We start from the raw sequence: 19,796 nt of genomic DNA, 5'->3' as shown, positions 1-19,796 counted from the left end.
AGCGAACCATCTCAAGGCTTGAATAGCAGCTTTTTAACTCTTTAGAGCATTTCTCGTATTTTGCACTTAGTTTTTTGGCCTCAGAAGAAGAAGAGCAGAGCTTGTCATTTACTCGTTTGAGCTCGTTTTCGCTCTCGGCAAGCTTTAACTTCAAACCCGTAACCTCTTTCCTTTCAGCCACTAGACTTTTCTGAATAGCCTCAGAGTTCCGTCTCTGCTCGTCCAAATGTTGTTTCAACTGCGATATCTGCTTCCCTGATAAACTCACCTGTAATTCTTTTTCTTTTTCCAGTAGCTCTATCTTAGCCCCATTGTTAGCCAACGTCGCCTCTTTTTGCGCCATCGATTCCTCCATTTTCGCACAATGCTCTCTGAGCGCCTTTTGGCTTGTCATAACCCCAGCTAGACGGCCTTTTTCCCTCTCCAATTCAATTGCAACAAGAGACAGTTTCTCGATCTCACGTCTTCGTGCCTCTAGCATCATTCTCAGGCTTTGAACATCTTGTTCTAGGCGTTGAACCTTGAGTTTATAAGCATTAGATTGTGTTCTTGCCCATTCTTGCATCTCTGCGAAGTTTCGTTCTGCCGAATACTTGAGTTGTTGTAGAGAGCTGCATTTTTCTTGTAGTTTATGTAACTCTGCTTTGTAAGTTTCCTTAAGTTCATCCAGGTCGGTTTTGTTTGCTTTTTGTAATTTTCTTAACTCGTCTTCAAGTGCCTCCCTCTCTCCTTTCAAGCTCTAAATAAATGTAAATATATACATCTATTTCAAAAACCGTTATCGGCGATTGTCAAATGGCAGTTCTGCGATCGAAAGGTGCTTTAAGGATATTAGGGTGTTATTATCATTCGCAAAAATCAAGGTAGCCCACCAAAGATATCAGAACATACATCATTGCCCTTTCAATGGATAATCGTACGATTTTATTTTTTTTTTCAGCCTTTGGTACAAATATTATTGATATCTATGTTTCCTTCCGTAAAACTACCACTTGCCAATCGCCATTTGCGGTTTGTGCTGACCATTTTTGCGGTTTGAACTGACATTTTTTTAAATAGGTGTATCAATAAAATAAGACAAACAAGAACTGTTGCACCTTCGCTTTTAATGCTTCCGTTAGCATGCTCTGGTTAAGGCAAGCTTTGCGTATCAGAGTTCATAACAGGCTTTATGAGCATTGCATCGCTCTCTCCCTAGTCTCAACCCCAGCTCCAGATCATGTTATGAGTTTCATGAACCCTACCTGCAGTTGCTCTTGTAGTCGTTTCAATTCCGCCCTGTACTTGTCACTCGTGCCTGCCTGCCTGCCTTTTATAGAACTCCACTTGTTGTTCTAGGCTGATGGTATCATCCCTGTGTCTTGTCAGTTCGCGCTGTAAGCTTCTCTGTAACTCGGCGAGCTCGTGTTGAAGGGCAGAGGCTTGAGCTCTGCTGGCATTCAACTCGTCACTCTTTGAGCGGACGGTGGATTCGAGCTCGCCCTCAAGGCGTGCTTTCTCGCGTTGTGAAGAGTGGACTTGCTCTTTCAACTCCGAGACTTGGCTATGAGGTAAAGTGTATAATGTTAGTATACACCTTTTCAAATAAGGTTGCACTCGAAGAATAGTGTGTCGTAACCCGCAATGCTTCATGAGCATCAACTAAATAATAAAATAAGCGTAAATAAAAACAAACACAGGTTTAGAAAGCTTTAGCATTATTGTTCATGTACCTCTAACGTTCACATGGCGCTCAGAGACCATGCATGATTCAGCCATTTATAAGTTACCCATGAACCACTGTGGGTATATTGATTTGATATACATATATACGATATATTGATTCGCGGTTGCAACCTTGAAAAAATTGATTGAAACAGGTGTGACAAATCTTTTACTGCCGCAAAACAATAATCAATGCAAATGAGGACATTAGCACATACAGCACACACGCTAATGTAGCACAGACAAACATGCAGTAAGGGATGCGATTATTGCTTGTCTATTACCTGGTTGTAGTTTGCAGCTGTTCATGCAACTCACTCCTCTCTTGCTCTGCCACTGCGCAACTCGTCTGCGCACACCGAAGCCTGTCACTCAAGGCACGAAGCTCCTCCTCCAGTCTAAGCCTATCAGCTTTTAGTCCTTCGATCGTCCCGTTCCTTTCCTGCAAGGTGATCCGTAAGTCCTCGAGTATAGTCACGTGGTCGGCAATCTCTGTTCTCACGACTCCCATCTCGTGAAGCAAATTGTTCTTTTGCTCTGATACCTCCTCGAGTTGTTGCGTCTTTGTCAATAATTCTCGCTTCATAAACTTGAATCGCCGTTCAACTTTTTCGAGTTCAAGTTTCAGCATTTGCACGGCGCCATCAAATGCTGTTCTTTCATCTTCTGCTTCCTTTAGTTGCATTTCCAGCTCGCGCTTCTCACTTTGCAGCCTTTTAATTTCACCCGCAGATATCTGCCCCTTGTCCTCCATTCCTCTCAGCTCTTCATTCTTCGACAGTAGTTTCTGCTCCAGCGCTGACAGCTTTTTGTTGTTGATCTCATTCACCCCCCTCGCTACCTTCAACTGTTTCAAGACTTCGTCTTTTTCCGATTGGAGATCTGCCACTTCAGCCTCCTTTAGGCACGTATCCCTGCGCAATGCTTCAATTTCGGTTTCCAGATCTTTAGTAGATCCACTCAAACTCCTCAGGTGCTCATTCTCCGCGCGCATTTCCTCGATCTTTCCGCATAAGCCCCTTTCAACGCTCTGTTTCTCGAGTTGAAATTGTTTAAATGCCGCTTCATGTCTCATCATATCTTCTTCCACGTTCTCCAAATGTTTCAGAATGCGCGTTTTTTCTTCTAGAGTCCTCTGCTGCGTTTCGAGGAGCTGTTTACTAGTACGGGCATTCTCGCATTTCAGCTGCTCCACCATTTTGTTTTGTGAGGCAATAGTGGACTCGTATTCGCTGACCTCGAGTTGTAGCTTTACCCTCGATTCCTTGGCGATCTCTAGCTGCCGCTGGTACCACGCCTTGGCGTTAAGCAAAGAAGACACATCCGCGTTGAGTTCTTGCTCTCCTTGAACAAAACGTTGCTGATGTTGCCTTGATTGTTCTAGCGATTTCCGCATATTTCCAAGCTGTGTTTCAAGCTCTGTAATGTTAACATCCTTTGTTCTCATTCCAGATTCATAATTAGCTATTGTTTCTTCTAATCGCTGCACATTTGTGGTGGAGAACTTCAACCTTTCTTGAGCCTCATTCAGACGCAATTCCTTAGCGTTGAGAGACTCCTGCAACTCTGCAATTTCCTCGTGGAGGAAATCATTCCTTGAGTCGTTTGTGTCTTTCACTTCATCTATACAGGACTCTGTTATTCTTGCATTTGCAACCGTTTCCTGCAACCTTGCTTGCAACGTTCGCAGTTGTGCGTGTAACTCTTTCCTTTCTGCAAGAATACTGTTGTACTCGCCGGTCAAAGCTTCGAGCTTTCCCTCTAGGTTAGCGCGCTCGAAAATCAATTGTCGATGCTGTGAATCACCATTGCTGTCGTCTGCGGAGTAAACCGAACCCAGTCCCTGGAGTACTGCTAGAGATCCCTGTGATTCGCCTTGAGTTGTGACGTCATAACTCTTACCATCAACAGGAGACCCGAAGAAACTAACCGAAACATGGCTGGGATTTACCATCTCTGATGATGCTTGTGTCGAGGGCTGTTTATCGTCTGTTTTTGTTGGGAGTTGCTGCTCTTGAAATTGGAATCCATTCTCATTTTCAAGTCCAATCGGGGATTTCGGATTGTCACTACAAATAGTTCGTCCTACTTCTTTGTCTATAGTAACACTTTGATTTATTCGATCTTCACCACGTGACACGGACGCCACATGCCCCACCCCGTCCGGTTCGCTGTCCGACATTTCCTGATCTGACGTGACGAATTCAAGGTGAACGCCTGAGTCGTCGAAAGTGGGCGTGGCCACGGTGTCAGATTCTGAGAAACTGATGTTGAGCTGAGGGTCTACGAAAAAAGAGAAAACAGAAAAAAATGTGACTCGGGTTTAACTCTTGAAGTCTAGAATAAAATGGGGAAAATAGACAAAAAATTGTGACTGGTTTAACTCTTGCGGTATTGATAAAATGGGAAATAGAGAAATATTTTGCACGGCTATTTTATGTATACTTGTCTTTCTAAACGACTTCACTACGCTCATGCTTCAATAAAATCCCCATAGTTTTGTGTCGTCTAAAATGTGAAGCGCCAAGCGATCCACATTGTTGGCAGTTTGGTCTGCGGCAAATTAGGAACTTGCTTTAGAATCCTCAACTCAACAATTCTTTTTACCCTTTTGTACAGTAAATAAAAAAGGGACAGGCATAGGGAGTTACCACTGCTTCTATAGATACAAATGTAATGAAATTTAGTTTGTGAAATATTTTATTTGTTCAAAAGCGGGGGACTCCAAAAGGGGGAACTCACCTGTGATATCCGTGAACTGTAGCCGCTCAAGGCACCCTCTTAGCTCTTGAACGGTCTGAATTCTTGAGGAGTCCTCTGAGGAATTCTCCTTAGTTCCTTGCCCCTGGGCGCCAGCAGATGTACCACCAATATAAGTGCCCTCGGCACCACGTCCTCGAAAACCTGCTGATGTACCACCAACATAAGTGCCCTCGGCACCACGTCCTTGAAAACCTGCTGATGTACCACCAACATAAGTGCCCTCGGCACCACGTCCTTGAAAACCTGCTGATGTACCACCAACATAAGTACCCTCGGCACCACGTCCTTGAAAACCTGCTGATGTACCACCAATATAAGTGCCCTCGGCACCATATCCTTGGTAACCTGCTGATGTACCACCAATATAAGTGCCCCCGATACCACTTCCCTGGACACCTGTTAAACCGCTGAGACAAGGCGCTTTAACATAGGCCTCTAGACTAGATATGTTAGATCCTGTAGTCTTATAATGGTCTCTAGTTTGCTCCTTTTCCATGACATCTATGACGTCAGAACTCAAGGTCGAAGAAAGGGAAACGCCGAAGTCAGACTGTACAGCCGGAGATTCTGTGCTGAGTTTCGGTTGCTTGTCGGGCTCTGCTTCAGAGTACAAGTCCAAGACAATGGTCCTTAGTGTTTTTTCTAGTTGAGACGGGTTGGCTGACAGACGTGTAAGTGGCTTGTCCGTATGGTGGGGTGGTGTAGGTGGGAAGGTGTAGTTTAGCTCAGTGTCGTAGCCTTGGGTGTTTTCGTGTGAGTTGTAATAGGGCGATGTCACCTCGGTATATGAGTCACTTAAGGCAGTCCGTATACTGTTGATGAATCTCTCCATGTGAACATACTGTAGGTAATGAAAATTAGAAAATAACCAATAAAAGAAAAATGGTCAAATACACATTAAATTAGGTTCTCATAACAAAACGGTTTGAAAATGAAATAGAGTTTTCGTTGATTCCACACGCATTTTTCCCCATTGAGGGGATTGAAAATTCCGGGAGGGGGGGGGTTCAAACGCCCACGAATTTCCAGAGGGGTGGGGGGGTCATAGACAGGCAGAGGGTCGTACCTCCGCCCCCCTCAATGGGGGGGTATGGATATTATCTTGAACTACACATTCATAACAGCAGCTGTTACTCAACAAGGTCAGCTCCTGTTTTTAAGACGAATTTTCACCGATTATCTAGCCATTGGTGGGCGACAAATTGCCGCGTTTAAAAATTCTAAAGAAAAAAATAGGAAATGTTTTGGGGATGTTTAAGTAATATTAGTTATCTCTTTTATGCCTCAAGAAAGAAGGCCTCATGCTTTATGCACTATTCATATCATGTGTAAGTACGGCAGACGCGTATTTTCAATCAGTAACTTATTAATAAACCAAGCTTATAGCTAAGTTCTGTTTAATGTAATTTAGTTATGTGAGCCTCATTCTTGTAATATAAAATTTTATGACATATAAAAAGAAACGGTAAGTTAATTCAAGCGAGAACAAAATCTTACAATTTTACCATCGCACAAAGTCAAGCCGTATTTTGACAACAGACAAGCAAGGTCACTTTCGTATCACTACAAGGGAAAAACTCAGAAATCCTTTGTCCCTTATGGATGTATTATTCTAAAGGCTTTCTGTCGCTTTAATTCTTACCTGTAGAGTGAAGGAAACACACGAGGGTCGACTGTACTGGCATAAACACGGCGGCTGAGACTCCTGAGACGCTCAAAGGCTTGAGATTTGACGCTTTCTCCACGAGAATGTGAAACTTGATCGCGATGATGACATGCCGTCACATGACATGCGAGGACAGACCAATTTATAGCTCCAGAAGGTAAAAACAAGGAAGTTGTTTGTGTACTATTTGTTTTCGCGCTAATTTGTAAATGTTGCAAAATATAAATAAAAGAATGAAAAATTATACAAATGATTTCCAGAACTTCCAATTGCGCGAGAATATAAGCAGCCTGGCGAGAATGAATCCTGGGTAAAACTGTTCGTCCAAAAATAAATTTCGAGGGAGCAGGGCCAAGGCAAGGTTACCCTGGTCCCAGAGCCTCGAGCGTCTCTCTGTTCAGTGGCCAGCGAGGTTCAACCTCGGGGTTGAACCGGCGAGGTTCAACCTCGCTGGCCACTAAATAGAGAGACGCACGAGGCTCTGGAACCAAGGCAAGGTATACCATGCCCCCTCCCCTCCCCCTCTCATATTTCCCCCCGATATTTCTAGGTGTGCTTCAGCTCCTCTGGGGAGGAATAAGACATTTGGAAAACTTGATGACAAAGTATAGGAATCAGGTTTTGTTTTTTTGTTAGAAAAGTTTTATTTCGTAAATATGGCGTAGAGTATTTCATACATTTGTTATCGTAGTAAAACTGAGAGACACTGCTGTGCTGATCTCTGTATCTCATGGTGGGGACGTGGCTTGCGCCAAGGGCAGTGCTATTATAGTGTTAAACTAATCTTACTTGGTTCTAATTAGGTTCTTAGCTTTTATTCATAAAATATCCTGTATAATTGGAACTCTAATTTTCACAGGTAGAGCTTTGTTTTTAGAGATACTTTGGAAAGTTCGATTCTATGTTTTTCAGTAAGAACCTTTAAGGAATTTAGCCTGTAACAGTACTTACTAGCAGGCTGATATCATTTTAAATTCTAAGATCTTACACAAGAAGAAGATGCAAAACTCACCAAATGTAGTGCCACTACTTCGAGGTAGTCAAAGCTATTAGAAATGCTATCAGATGCAAGTCTTTTTGTCCAAAGCTCGTATAGGTAAGCACGTTTTGTCAAAAACTCGTATAGGTAAGCACTAACAATGTGAACGGACAGGCAAACAGGTCCTACCAATAGTGTAAAAGCAGAAATTTTCGCGCCCAATTTACGAGCACCATCGCATTTTAAGCCGTGTTTTGATTTGAAAAAAAAAAAATAAAGCGCGAATATTTCAACGTTTACAGCAACATGGTTAAAACTTTAAAAATAGGCTGAGATAGATATCGCAGACCAGGAAGCTGGCTGTTTGTTGCTTTCACCCTGCCCCCCTCGCCCGCTTCAGTAAGAGACATTTAAAATTCAAATAAAGAAAGGTAATAGAAAATAATCAATTCTTTTAACTACCACAACTCGTTGCAAAGGATGCAATACTATGCTGTACACATTTGATGGTAATCATTATAATATGTTGAGGTAATCATTTTAATATTTTGAGGTAATCATTATAATATAATCTCTGTTATCTTTTTCTACTAAACCTAGCTTGAACTACAGCAGTATGTTTTTCCACGGGCGCCACGCTCTAGTTTGATGTCTCCTTTACCTGAGGAATTAAAGTATGTCTTTGCAAATACAGTAAAACCCACAAGGAAAAGACTCCCAGGGCACAGGCTGCAAGAGGGTCAGCTGCCCTCTTAGAAGAGCAGGGATTTTACAAAAGACCTACTGCCAAAATAATGTTTATTAGCTATGACCTTATCAATAATCAATACATGGATCATCAAAAAATTTTTGAAAGCTGTCTTAGGTAAAAATCCCCACTAATTTGGCAAAAAGTTACTGCCCCCCACCCCCTGGGAGAAATGTAGCTGTACAAAAGCGTACTTCCCCGGCCAGGGGGCCAGGGTTTTAATTGACTAGTGCATTAATTAGTCTTGTCCACCTATCACAGTAGTAGGATTATACATCCATCTGTATAATGTTGGTTCTCTTTGCACAGGGTATAAAGATGATCTTTTTCGATAATAATGCCAATCTTGTTTGTTACATAGTTTTATTTTCAATGGATAAGGGGGTATAAAGGACAAAACTGATAAAAAGATTTCTAAGTGGGGGTTATGAATATCAAACATTATGGTATGTTTTACATATGAAAATAAAAAAAAAGGATTGAACATACCATTTGTGCCTGGTCTGTTTGAACGCATAAAATCCTCAGCAATTTTCTCAAAAACTTTATCTGTAGGAAAAACATATAGTTATCAACCTGGTGTGAGTGTAAATTGCATATGCCAAACCTGCATATAACCATGCAAAATGCTTTATTTAAAATTGTATGTCTGTCCATCTGTATTGCAACTTACCAACATTTGTTCCTCTTTTACTTGATGTCTCAAATGTATCTGCACCAATATCTACACAAAATCAGAAAATTAAAAATTAACGAGAAACAGTAGCATGTATTTCTTTGTATGATTCTTATTAATTCTTTTCTCTTAATATTTAGAATTCATTTTGTGGTATTTGAGTAACGTTGACACACCTCTACCGTAGCTGGAAACTGCTCGAGTTTGAACCTCTCGCGTCTGTAAAGCTTCCTCTATTAAATCTAGTTTTGTACCACATAAATATATCTTGCATTCCTGAAACAAGAGAGGCACTCTATATGAGAAGCACTGTTTTTGTAGACACACGTTTATGCTATGCACCCGCCAAATAAAATTCCGACCCATACTCACAGGTTTATATCATTTTACTATATATCGTTCTATACTTGCCTGTTTCAAGTAATTATATTCACAGGTTTACAAATCCTGCATTCACAGTTGTAAAAATCCTACATTCAAAGGTTATTAATTTATTTACTTACAGGTTCTGCAGCTTTCAGTTGATCTACCCAGAACTTTGCTTTATCAAAACTTGTTGAATCTGTTAAATCTAAAGAGGAACAAAAATGTTTTATTTTCTCTTCCTTGGAAAATAAAAAATCACTGAATCACTGAAAAAAAAACACTGAAGTTGCTTAATCTAAAGGATGGGCTATTTTCCTCATGTGCAAAGATTTTGTAGTGGCGAAAAAATAAGTTGCTACCAAAAAGAATTATACTTATTTTTTCAAACTAGTAAAATAATCAAATTTACCATAGCATAAAATGGCAGCTCTGGCACTACGATAGTACATGGCACTCATCGCCTGATAACGCTCTGCACCAGCAGTATCCTGAAATAATTATATAATAATTGGTTATTGGTAAATTCATAAAGTTATAATGGTGTTGAAGATGATGCTGAATATGATGATGATGATTTGATGTTGATGATTTGATGATGATGATTTGATTATGACGATTTCATGAGGATGATTTGATGAGGACGATTTAATGATGATGATTTGATGATGATGATTTGATGATGATGATTTGATAATGATGATGATTTGATGAGGATGTTGTTGTGGATAATTATGACATGAGGATATCACAAATTGAATAATACTAAAAAAATCCCCCTCCCGACAGTAGAACCATGAATACCACCATCTTTGTACTGAAACTTACCCATATCGCTAGTGATAAATTTTTTCCTTGTATATATAGGTCTTTTCTACAAAATGCAGCACCAATAGTCTAAAAATATAAAATAGATTACTACCACTATGTGGTAATAGCATAACTTGTACATTTTGATGCTACCCATACATGGGAAAATAGGCTAAGGCCTATTCATATGTAACACTTCTCCTGTGCAGAATTTTGGATTGGTCACATGAACAGTTCGACATGTGAATCAATTACGTTTGGCACACCAGAATTAAGTTAAGCACAAAGTATGACACTGATTAAAACATCACACTTTTGATGTGCCAACTCAAATACCTTCTTTTCTTATTTTGTGAAACAGAAACTCTGCAAGCCAACTTTTATTTGTTGCAATCTATTGAGCGCAACTTTATAGTGCAACTTCTGAATCAATGGTGAACCCAATACATTTAGACTGTATCGATACCAATAGTTGAGGGGGTTGAGGATATAAGTATTTTACCCCCCTTCTCCCCTCTGGATTTTTATGGCTACAGATACCCCTCCCCCTGGAATTTCTGGGCTACTTTTAGCCCACCCTCCTTTTGGAAAAATTACAGAGCTAACCCCCCCCCCCCCCCCCAACCAAAGAAATTTGTGTACCCCCACCCCCAGTCTGGAAATGTGTAAAATAAAGAAATTTTAAGAAATCACAGTTAGTCCCCCTCCCCATTCCCCTGGAATTTATGGGCTACTTCTCCCACTCCCCCTTGGAATTTAAAAGTTTTGGCTCCCCCTCCCCTCAGAATTTCTTCTTTATTGCCATTCCCCCCTCCTGGAAACTTAGGCCTCTGGAGATCCCCCTCCCCCTCTTTTAGGCCCTCACCCCCCCTCCCCCCACCCCCCCGGTGCGGATAACAAATGCAATCAGCCAATTAGACTTGGCACCACAGTGGCAGTAACAGGAACAAACTGGGAGGGTGGAACACTGCTGTCTTGACTTGATAAATCACCATGTTCTGTATTTTGATTAATATGTACCATGTTCTGTATTTAAATAAACATATTAAAAGAATGTTTACAATTTAAGGCTAAACTGCAGAATACCCGTCCACTTATTTGCATTTTCCTTATATTTACTACCTTGTTCTATAGAAATTTAGGTGTGAAGTCTCATTGTTAACTCTTTGTGGACGGGTATTCTGCAGTTGCTCCCAATTTAAAAATAGCTCTGGTTAAAATTGTTTTTTTTTGTCACAGAAATTATTGAAAAAAATATTTATATATATTATTGTAATTTACTTTTTTTGCGGTAATGATATTAAAAACCCAGGCGCATCTTTTTAGTAGCGTCTGAAAGTGAGTAAACACGGCAATAACTCCACTGTAATAATTAATAAGTACAATATAAACAACTAAAAACTGAAACAAGAATACCCTTCCCCCAAATAAACGCAATATTTAAAAAGTATCTGAGTTAAAAACAAGGATCTTTTATAAAATCGAAACATGCCTTGATCCTGTATTTTTAGTGCAAAAGCAGTAATTACGGCATAAGTATGTAGCAGCGGTTATTGTACTGAAACGGAAGCCACGAACCCTAAACCAACAAAACGAATGTGGGAACCCATCCAAAACTAAAAAAACAGCATGGATACACGCAACGGCTCGTTGATGAAGTTTGGAATTGAATTGCTATCAATTAAATCACCCAATTCGCTTGCAATAAAATATGGATGATTAGTTTTGCCTGTCTAAATTCGTGACTTACCGATGGGGTTTCCTCACTAAACGCTCGAGTTATGTACCGAGTGACAAGACATGTTTTCCCACTATTCACTTTCCCAAGCAGGACCACCTTGAGATAAGTTTTCTCTTGCATTGCATTAAAGAATAATGCAGGTGTTAGTTAGGCTACAGTGCTCCGAGATCTGCACTCTGGTTTGCGGATTACAAACGCATTTCCTGCAGATGGGAGCTCTATCAACCAGCCGCCATGTTTATTACTGATGGCATTACCCGCTGATTTTGCACCGCAGACTCGCTTCTTCACCCCACCCTGCCAGCCAATCAAAGTACCTCGATTGATGGTTCGACGCTGACAAGCGTAAAAATAAGACATGGAATGTACGATTTAGTTATAATATTGTGTGAAAAAAGGCAAATTTTTTTTCAATGCCTCCCCCGGCCTGGCCCATCTCAAACAAATGCGTAAAAGAGGTCAGAATGATGACTGTGTGAAGGGGCTAGAAAACCCTCCACAATCTGGCAAGGTTTCAAACTCACTAGTTTATCAGTTGCGTGTGATCTCGCGGTCTTGGAGTCTCTAAATTTTGAACGCGAGACTTAAATGGGAGCATTTTCTTCCTACCTCTCATTGTTTCTCAATTTTTAAGCCTGCGTTTTGCGAATCAAATGGGATGGGATCCAGTCCCCCCTCTCCCCTCCCTTTTGAGCTGCTACGCAGGCTGCTGCCTTGTTCGTTTGTTCGTCTGTTTTTGGACGCATCCCCCGTTCAAGTGATGGCTCCAGACCCAAGTAGTTATATTTGTTGTTTAAAAGGTTTTCATTCATACATTCATATTTATTAATCCTCGAGTCTATGGGCTATACAGGATGTTAAAGAAATAAATAATAAAAAATACAACAAATAAATGATGATAAAGCAGCCTTGGTACATATAGCTACTAGTGGGGCCTGATCGCGGCCGGGAACTTAAAAAAAAACCTCTAGAGTTGCAGCGAACAATGCCAGTGGTGGGCGAGTATTCCATATGTAAATACTTCTAGGATAAAGGGAAAATTCATATGCATTTATATGCGACATAGGTCGCGAGTTTGAAACGTTTGCTGCTCAGAGCTGTTTGAGGAGTGAACATAACTTTTAGTATCACTATTCTCCAAGAACAGTAGTTATCCAACAAATGAATTTTATTGTATTAGCGTTTCCATTTATGAAATACTAACTTGAGTTCTTTACTCTTCCACTACAAATCACTATATATACAATATCATGATTCACACAAATGTTTTTGCGCTCAACATTAGTCTTCTTCTTTGTGTTGTTCCTCCATTCCCTGCATAGCGAGAGATCAAGCGATAATGTTGGTCGGAGGTGTTTCTTCCTCTTTGCTTTCGAGTGAAAATGGCGGGATTCTAATGTCAAAAGTACTGCCGTCAGGTCTTTCCAGTCGAAACGTACCCCTGTGAAGATGACAAAACGAAGGAGGTCAAATAAGGAGGAAAATAAGAGAAAATTTTGAATAACTTGGCAGTATCTTTGTGTTCGTTAAAGTTTCGTTTAAGGCCTGGAAGGTGCTAAATAATATATCGGAAATTGAAATGCTACAACGATAGCAGCCCTAGAAAACATGTTACTGATAAATGGCCACAAAATAAGAGCTCTATTGTCATCATAGAAACAACAGTAACATAACTTGACTGTAAAAAAAAAAAAAAAAACAACGAATAGTGTTGGCGAAGGTTGTAATAGGATGTGTTGAGTAATATCCCCTCACCACATGTGTCCACTAGGCGCTTGTAATGAGACATGGCTGCTGTACTGGAAGGCAGGCTGTTGAGGTGAAAGCACCGGTTCCTGTCCAACCACACCCCTTCCCCTGACCGTTTCGAGAGTGCCAGAGAGGCTAAATATTCGCCAGTGTCGCTCACGTAGCTGGACTGTTTCTGGGCCAAGGTTCTCCAGACGAATGCAATATCTCCACTAAAATCAGAACAGCACGTAAATTTCAGGCAGAAAGGTCCTGCTGTACACTATGTATATACTTTAATTTTCTTACCCAATAGTTTGCGCTTGGCTGTGTTGTCTGAAATAGAGTATAGCGAATACATTTATGTCAAGCTTAACAACTGTGCTGTCTTTTTTATAGCCTATCTGGGCACCTCACAACATTTTTATTAGGTGAGTGCAATGGCACCTAATAACTAGCCCCACAAAAGAGACACCATTTCTCACCGTAGCCCCTATAAAGAAAGGGACCATTACTTACCTTAGCCCCCATAAAAAAGATACCATTTCTCACCTTAGCCCCCATAAAGAAAGGCACCATTTCTCACCTTAGCCCCTATAATAAAAGGCACCATTTCTCACCTTAGCCCCATTAAAGACAGGCACCATTTCTCACATTAGCCCCCATAAAGTAAGACCCCATTTCTCACCTTAGCCCCTATAATGAAAGGCGCCATTTCTCACCTTAGCCCCATTAAAGACAGGCACCATTTCTCATCTTAGCCCCATTAAAGACAGGCACCATTTCTCACCTTAGCCCCATTAAAGACAGGCACCATTTCTCACCTTAGCCCCCATAAAGAAGGGCATAACTGTTACTCTGATCTGGTTGGTGGTCTCACGGTGTACATCTGTAAGTTCTAACCATCTGTGGTTTTTCTCATGCCAGGCTTGTAGGGAGTCCTTGCAGGTAAACGGCGGGACTACGGAACACATGGCAACAGAAAATGAGGGTTCAGCATTTACAGACATCAGAATCTAACATTCAAAATCTTGGACATTGTTCCCTCCACATAGCTGCACTGAAAATCCAGCCACACAAACAAAGACATACAGTAGTCATGGGTTAAGTTATGAACTGGAATTATTTTTATTGGAAGACCTCAGTCATTTTTTATAAATGCTGAAGAAAAACCCCGAAGTTTGGGTAGCAAAATGGCAGAGTGCTACTCTGCTGTAGTGGCTTGACTCTCATCACCACTGAAAGGTTGATTAGTTGATTCTTGCCTTTACTCTGTTTCTTTCCCTGTGCTCTCCAGTTACACCCCCCCCCCCCCCCCCTCCATCTCCTCCACTCTTCCACAGAAACCAATTGTACAGGGCTTCTGAAATTACGTGGGAAAAACTCAAAATTACGCGGGATTTTGCAATACATTTTTCTTTAAAAATCAAAATTTTGCCGGACTTTTTACTGAATCATGCGCTAAATTACACGGAATATCAACTGTTAAGCCCAAACTACATTTTGTACCGAAGGAAAGCAGGAAATAACTTGAAAAGGTTATTTTTTTTGCGTGAAAATATCTTAGGCAAGTTTTCATTGGCTTCTAGCCACCAGCCAATTAAAAAAGGTATTTTATTATTAGTCCTAGGCCTTCGCGGTTTAGCAAAGAACGCCTAGTCATTTTATTTGTTTTCGAAATTCAGTTCGAAATATCGCACTCTTACGAAGAATATCTCTCTTTTTTTTTACGAGAAATAGAGGTAAGAACCCTAAAAGAACACATCAGCTGTGCAAAATTGTCTTTCAAAATTTAGCCAAATTACGCGAGATTACGCGGAAATTTGTGGATTACGCGGAAAAAGCCAAATTACGTGCTTCCGCACAAGCGCGTAATTCCAGAAGCCCTGATTGTATGGCGGCAGACGTACAGCACCTTCAACTCCACCACATTATGCATTCCAGCTGCAAGGATGGTACTCAGCAATTTTATTTCTTTTATTTATAAAGGAAAATTTATTCCTTCTTATATTTCTTTTGCACTGCAATGTCTTACCTCTTCCTGGCTCGGGGGAGAGAAATTTATCAAACAACTCATGGTTGATGGGCTTGGTGAACGGATCACTGATAATATATGGTAGGATGTCTTCATGACTAACGTAGTCCAAACCTGAAAAAAAAAATCATTATCATTTGTAAAGCTTAGCTGAACCCTGAAAAACAATGACTTAAATAATGACTAACGTAGTCCAACCCTGAAAAAAACAAAAATCATTATCATTTGTAAAGCTTAGCTCAACCCTGAAAAATGATATGACTTTAATAGTCCTACAATAAAAACACCAATTTATCCAACTCAACTCTGCAAAATTCTTGTCTTAACAAACTAGACCTCATCTGCCCTGAAGAATTAATAAATATAAGATAAAGATGAAATTTCGCAGATATGACTACAAGATTCAGTGCATCATTATTCAGTGTTTTGGTTTGAGATCAAAACTTTTTGGGACAAAACAAAGATATACAGTAGATATCATAGTGATCACTGAAATACCAATTTCAATGCCAACTGAACCAAGAAATAGCACAGAGGGCCATGCACATTCAGTACCTGGGATTGTGTACAGAGAATTGTCTCTTTCTTGCCCAAGAAATGTGACAATTTCTGGTTGTGTTCTCTGTTAAAAATTAAGAGAGGATTTAGTGGTCTGATTAGTACTTCCTGGCCCTATGTACATACGTGTAAATTACTTATTTAATTTTTTCCAACTCCCAAAATTTAACTTGATTTTTTTGCCTGATTTCTTGACTAGCACACACAAATGGTCACTGCGTCCACAATGCAGGGTAGAGAAAGAAATTTACAGAATGCAGAACTTAAAACAATGCGTACAAGAAAAAAATCTTATTTGATGTTTTCTGTTTTCAAGGACAAAAAATATACAAAACTTACAATGAAAGGTGAATCTCTTGTGTCTATCAAAGTCTGGTAATATGTCTGTAAATCTGCTTTTAACTCTTTCCCTATATTGTTGAAACCAGAGTTGTCCTCAAAATTCCTGTAAAATAGAATGGCATCTAAAGATTTTATAAACAATATGTCATTTAACAATATTTTTTTTGGGTAATATTCTGTATATGACCCTGATGACACAGATGCTGAGTTTATACATAGAACAAGTAAAGTCCTTATAAATCCTGAGCTAGTGAATGTATAAGATGGAATTTCAAATTCCTTATCTTTTGATCTCATAAAATCTTGTGAAGTTGTTTTAAGCACTAGTTACTAGTTTTATTACTTACTTTTCATCATCCTTTGCCTCTCTGTCTCTGTCATAAACTCTTGCCACCCACGGGAAAAGAACAACTCCACGATAACCAAATATCTTATGAAGAAAAAGCTGGAACATACATTTGTGGATATTAACATGTGCAACTATATGAAACATCATGACATCTTGATAAGCCATAAGAAGTATTTCAAAATGTTTTCTTCAGAAATAAGGGTTTCTGCTGTCCACTACATATTACATGGATCTGGATTATATTGTTTTCAAGCCCAAGATTATTATGTGATTACTGTATGTAGTGATTTTCAACTAGCTAAACAGGGCTGAGAATCCTAACCCAGTTTGCCAGCCTGGGCTGTTAATTTCCCCCCAGGCAATTTTACAAGGATTTGCAGGGGATACCAGCCCCTTCAACCGGGCTGAAAACTGAGCCAAGGCTTAAAAACTCAGCCTGGGCTGATATATGTCATGTATTCCACCCTTAAGTACTGTAATAAAATAATAATAATAATAATAATAAAATTATTTATAAAGCGGTAAAACTATGTTTCCATATTCTAAAGCACTAAATAAAATGAAGACAGAGATGACAAAAACTTAAATAGAAATTAACAGGCTGTCTCACTAACTTCCGCCCAGTAGAATTTGACCAAAAATGCATTATCCCAAGAGTCTTGTTACTGAAAGCCTTTATCAAGTCTATTATCAAAATGGATTTTGTTTGGTTTAATTTTTGTTTTCCCGTGTGTAACAGGCCGTTGAATATTTCACTATTCGAGGGCCCTCGTAGCTCGTCTGAAATATGAAATCAAGCACATAGGCGCTTGAATGATATCTAAAATAAATCCATTTCACGTACAAATTATGGGTTTGTAGATATATTATAGTAGTTCAGCTTGCATCAAAGATTAGCTAGTTTTATTTTATTTTTGCTATGTACAGAACCATGTTTTCCACCATACCAAACAGCAATATGGCGCCACTTCCATGCAAAGGAGGGAGAACGAACCAACCAAGTATTGACTGCGGACGTTTTCGACAAAGCAAAAGGACGTTTATTAAAGCCCCTTGAATTCCATATGTCACTAATATCATCAAAATTAAGGCTTGCAATCAACGGCATGTATTTGCGTTGCAAATGCGACTTCAAAGAATGAGTCCGAATGGACACCATCTGTCAGATAGATTTGAAAAGATGATCATTCATGGTAAATAATAACCCGTGTTTGGTTTGAGAAGGCACATAAGAGCAAAATATAGTAAAAGAGATATCACGGCATATTTTAGAGGGCAAGAAATATATAAACTTGGCCTGTGTGGCGTACTAGTTCCAGCTTTTTAACTACTGTTTCCGATCATGATTATATTGAAATATGCACTTGTAAAATTAGCCATAATTTTGTTAATAAGCAAAACGTACACAGTTTTTTGCAGATTTGTGACAATTAGTGACTGATCTTACAAGATAGTTATGAATAATTGCTCAACCCTGCCCCACTTTTACAATTCGAGGCTCTAAAATGGGTCTAGTTTGGACTCTCGTTCGAAGCGTGTTTGGTATGGTGGAAAACATGGTTCTGTACATAGCAAAAATAAAATAAAACTAGCTAATCTTTGATGCAAGCTGAACTACTATAATATATCTACAAACCCATAAATTTGTACGTGAAATGGATTTATTTTAGATACCATTTATTTCAGACAAGCTACGAGGGCCGTCGAATAGTGAAATATTCAACGCCCTGTTACAAACGGGAAAACAAAAATTAAACCAAACAAAATCCATTTTGATAATAGACTTGATAAAGGCTTTCAGTAACAAGACTCTTGGGATAATGCATTTTTGGTCGAATTCTACCGGGCGGAAGTTAGTGAGACAGCCTGTTAATAACTGTGACTACTTTATACATTGTGGGCTTGGCAGAACAAATGTGTCTTCATAGTCTGTTTAAATGGATTCAGTCCCCTCCCGCTAATGTAGCTCGGCAATTGGCTCCACAGTTCTGGACCGCCATGAGCAAACGCTCTGTCCCCTAGAGTTTTGCATTTTAATTTTGGAACTACCAGGAGATTAGCTGAGTTGCATCTGAGATTATAGGACGAATGATTGAAGTTGATAAGGGACTCGAGGGCGACATGAAGCAAAATTTTTGTACTTTTGTAAGTACTGAAGTCAAGCAATTCTTAATTAAATGATGTAATGAATGAAAAACACAATGAAAGCAAATCTTTGGTGAGAGTAATTATAGTCATCGAATGGAGAACAAAACGTCTGTGAATGACAAATAAAAAACGCAAACACGTTCAAAACGGAAATATCCAGCTGAGAAAATCTTCACGGAGAAGATTCGTCATATATGATAAGGTAAGTTCACACTACAAATCAAATATTGTTAAATTGTCTAGACATAAGGCTTTCATATTATTGAGAAATCTACAGAAAATGTCTTAATAGAGGTCCGTGCTAAAATAATAATTAATACTGTGGGGATATTTAAAAGGAAGACAAGATCAAGCACATTGCGTGATATATTTTTTACCTGGCCACCTTCGTACTTTCCTTGGGTTTTGGGAACTTGAAAGCGTCCGATTTCACTCAGCCTGCTACTAAACACGGGGAATGTAACATATAATCAATGGAGGGTAGCTAGAAAAAGATAAGTTGCGTTTTTATTGCTTTTACCTCGAGTATTGTCGACGAAATTGCCGCACGCTGAAAACAACAAACAGCCGAGACATCTTTTCTTCTTCATCGGATGAACCGCTGACCAAAACACAGGTAGCCCGTGAGGGAGGGTTAGTTGCTTGTCCAGGGTTGGGAGAAGGCTGGGGCGAGGGAGACTGGTAATTTCTATCAGATATTTCCAACAAAAGAAAGTGAAATACACATACAATGCACACCATAATTTATTGTGTCTTCTATAAGCTGCTTTAATCAACCCAGTAGAACAACTATGACTCATTTTTAAAAAAATACAGAAGGAAAGGGGGTAAAACAAAGGATTGTGAGAGACTAGTGATTTACAGGACTGTAGCAAGGGGTGGGGCAGGGTACCCCTAATGTTTTCTTAAATTATTGTTTCTGTATCGTGCCCCGCTAATATTTGGAGGCCTGCTATGGCACAGCTTTACTAGGAAGTTTTTTTCTAAAAAAAAAAAATGCAGTGGAACCTTGATGTAATATCACAATCATACTAAAAAAATAAGATATAAGTAATGGATGACATATTCATTTCACATGTATTTCAATGTTGACTGGACCAGAAATATATATCATTATACCAAGAGATTCCACTTATAAAAAGAAAACCCCAGGGATGTTGAGAAAACCATGAAGTACATACAGTAT

General features: G+C 39.6%; 3 protein-coding genes across 5 annotated transcripts; all 3 read right to left on the bottom strand.

Moving 5' to 3' along the window:
* Positions 1-622: 622 nt before the first annotated feature.
* On the bottom strand, positions 623-6,225 carry LOC116609746 (golgin subfamily A member 3-like). 2 transcript variants are annotated; one of them, XM_048725925.1, is made up of 6 exons: positions 6,110-6,225; positions 4,645-5,308; positions 4,447-4,593; positions 1,989-3,987; positions 1,245-1,543; positions 623-739 (listed from the first exon to the last, which is right to left on the bottom strand). In XM_048725925.1, exons 2-5 carry the CDS (start codon positions 5,297-5,299, stop codon positions 1,288-1,290), a joined length of 3,057 nt encoding a protein of 1,018 aa, XP_048581882.1. In that variant the 5' UTR covers positions 5,300-5,308; positions 6,110-6,225; the 3' UTR covers positions 623-739; positions 1,245-1,287. The 2 variants fall into 2 exon arrangements, with proteins under 2 accessions (XP_048581882.1, XP_032226388.2); XM_032370497.2 differs by having other exon boundaries at positions 4,447-5,308.
* A 532-nt stretch (positions 6,226-6,757) lies between these two features.
* Positions 6,758-11,735, bottom strand: LOC5502215 (ras-related protein Rab-24). The gene is made up of 8 exons (XM_001623372.3): positions 11,460-11,735; positions 9,728-9,796; positions 9,312-9,390; positions 9,040-9,107; positions 8,713-8,812; positions 8,534-8,584; positions 8,350-8,409; positions 6,758-7,773 (listed from the first exon to the last, which is right to left on the bottom strand). The coding sequence occupies exons 1-8, from the start codon at positions 11,568-11,570 to the stop codon at positions 7,709-7,711; spliced, it is 603 nt and encodes a 200-aa protein (XP_001623422.3). The 5' UTR covers positions 11,571-11,735; the 3' UTR covers positions 6,758-7,708.
* A 516-nt stretch (positions 11,736-12,251) lies between these two features.
* On the bottom strand, positions 12,252-19,796 carry LOC5502214 (polymerase delta-interacting protein 2). 2 transcript variants are annotated; one of them, XM_032370484.2, is made up of 10 exons: positions 19,131-19,796; positions 18,988-19,054; positions 16,461-16,558; positions 16,111-16,216; positions 15,769-15,835; positions 15,214-15,327; positions 14,003-14,139; positions 13,488-13,514; positions 13,206-13,411; positions 12,252-12,891 (listed from the first exon to the last, which is right to left on the bottom strand). In XM_032370484.2, the coding sequence occupies exons 1-10, from the start codon at positions 19,349-19,351 to the stop codon at positions 12,780-12,782; spliced, it is 1,155 nt and encodes a 384-aa protein (XP_032226375.2). In that variant the 5' UTR covers positions 19,352-19,796; the 3' UTR covers positions 12,252-12,779. The 2 variants fall into 2 exon arrangements, with proteins under 2 accessions (XP_032226375.2, XP_032226378.2); XM_032370487.2 differs by having other exon boundaries at positions 18,988-19,051.

The sequence above is a fragment of the Nematostella vectensis genome, chromosome 4 (assembly GCF_932526225.1).
Source record: "Nematostella vectensis chromosome 4, jaNemVect1.1, whole genome shotgun sequence".
Lineage (NCBI taxonomy): Eukaryota > Metazoa > Cnidaria > Anthozoa > Actiniaria > Edwardsiidae > Nematostella > Nematostella vectensis.
Note: the sequence above shows the minus strand (reverse complement) of the source record. Positions and strands in the feature narration are given on the sequence as shown.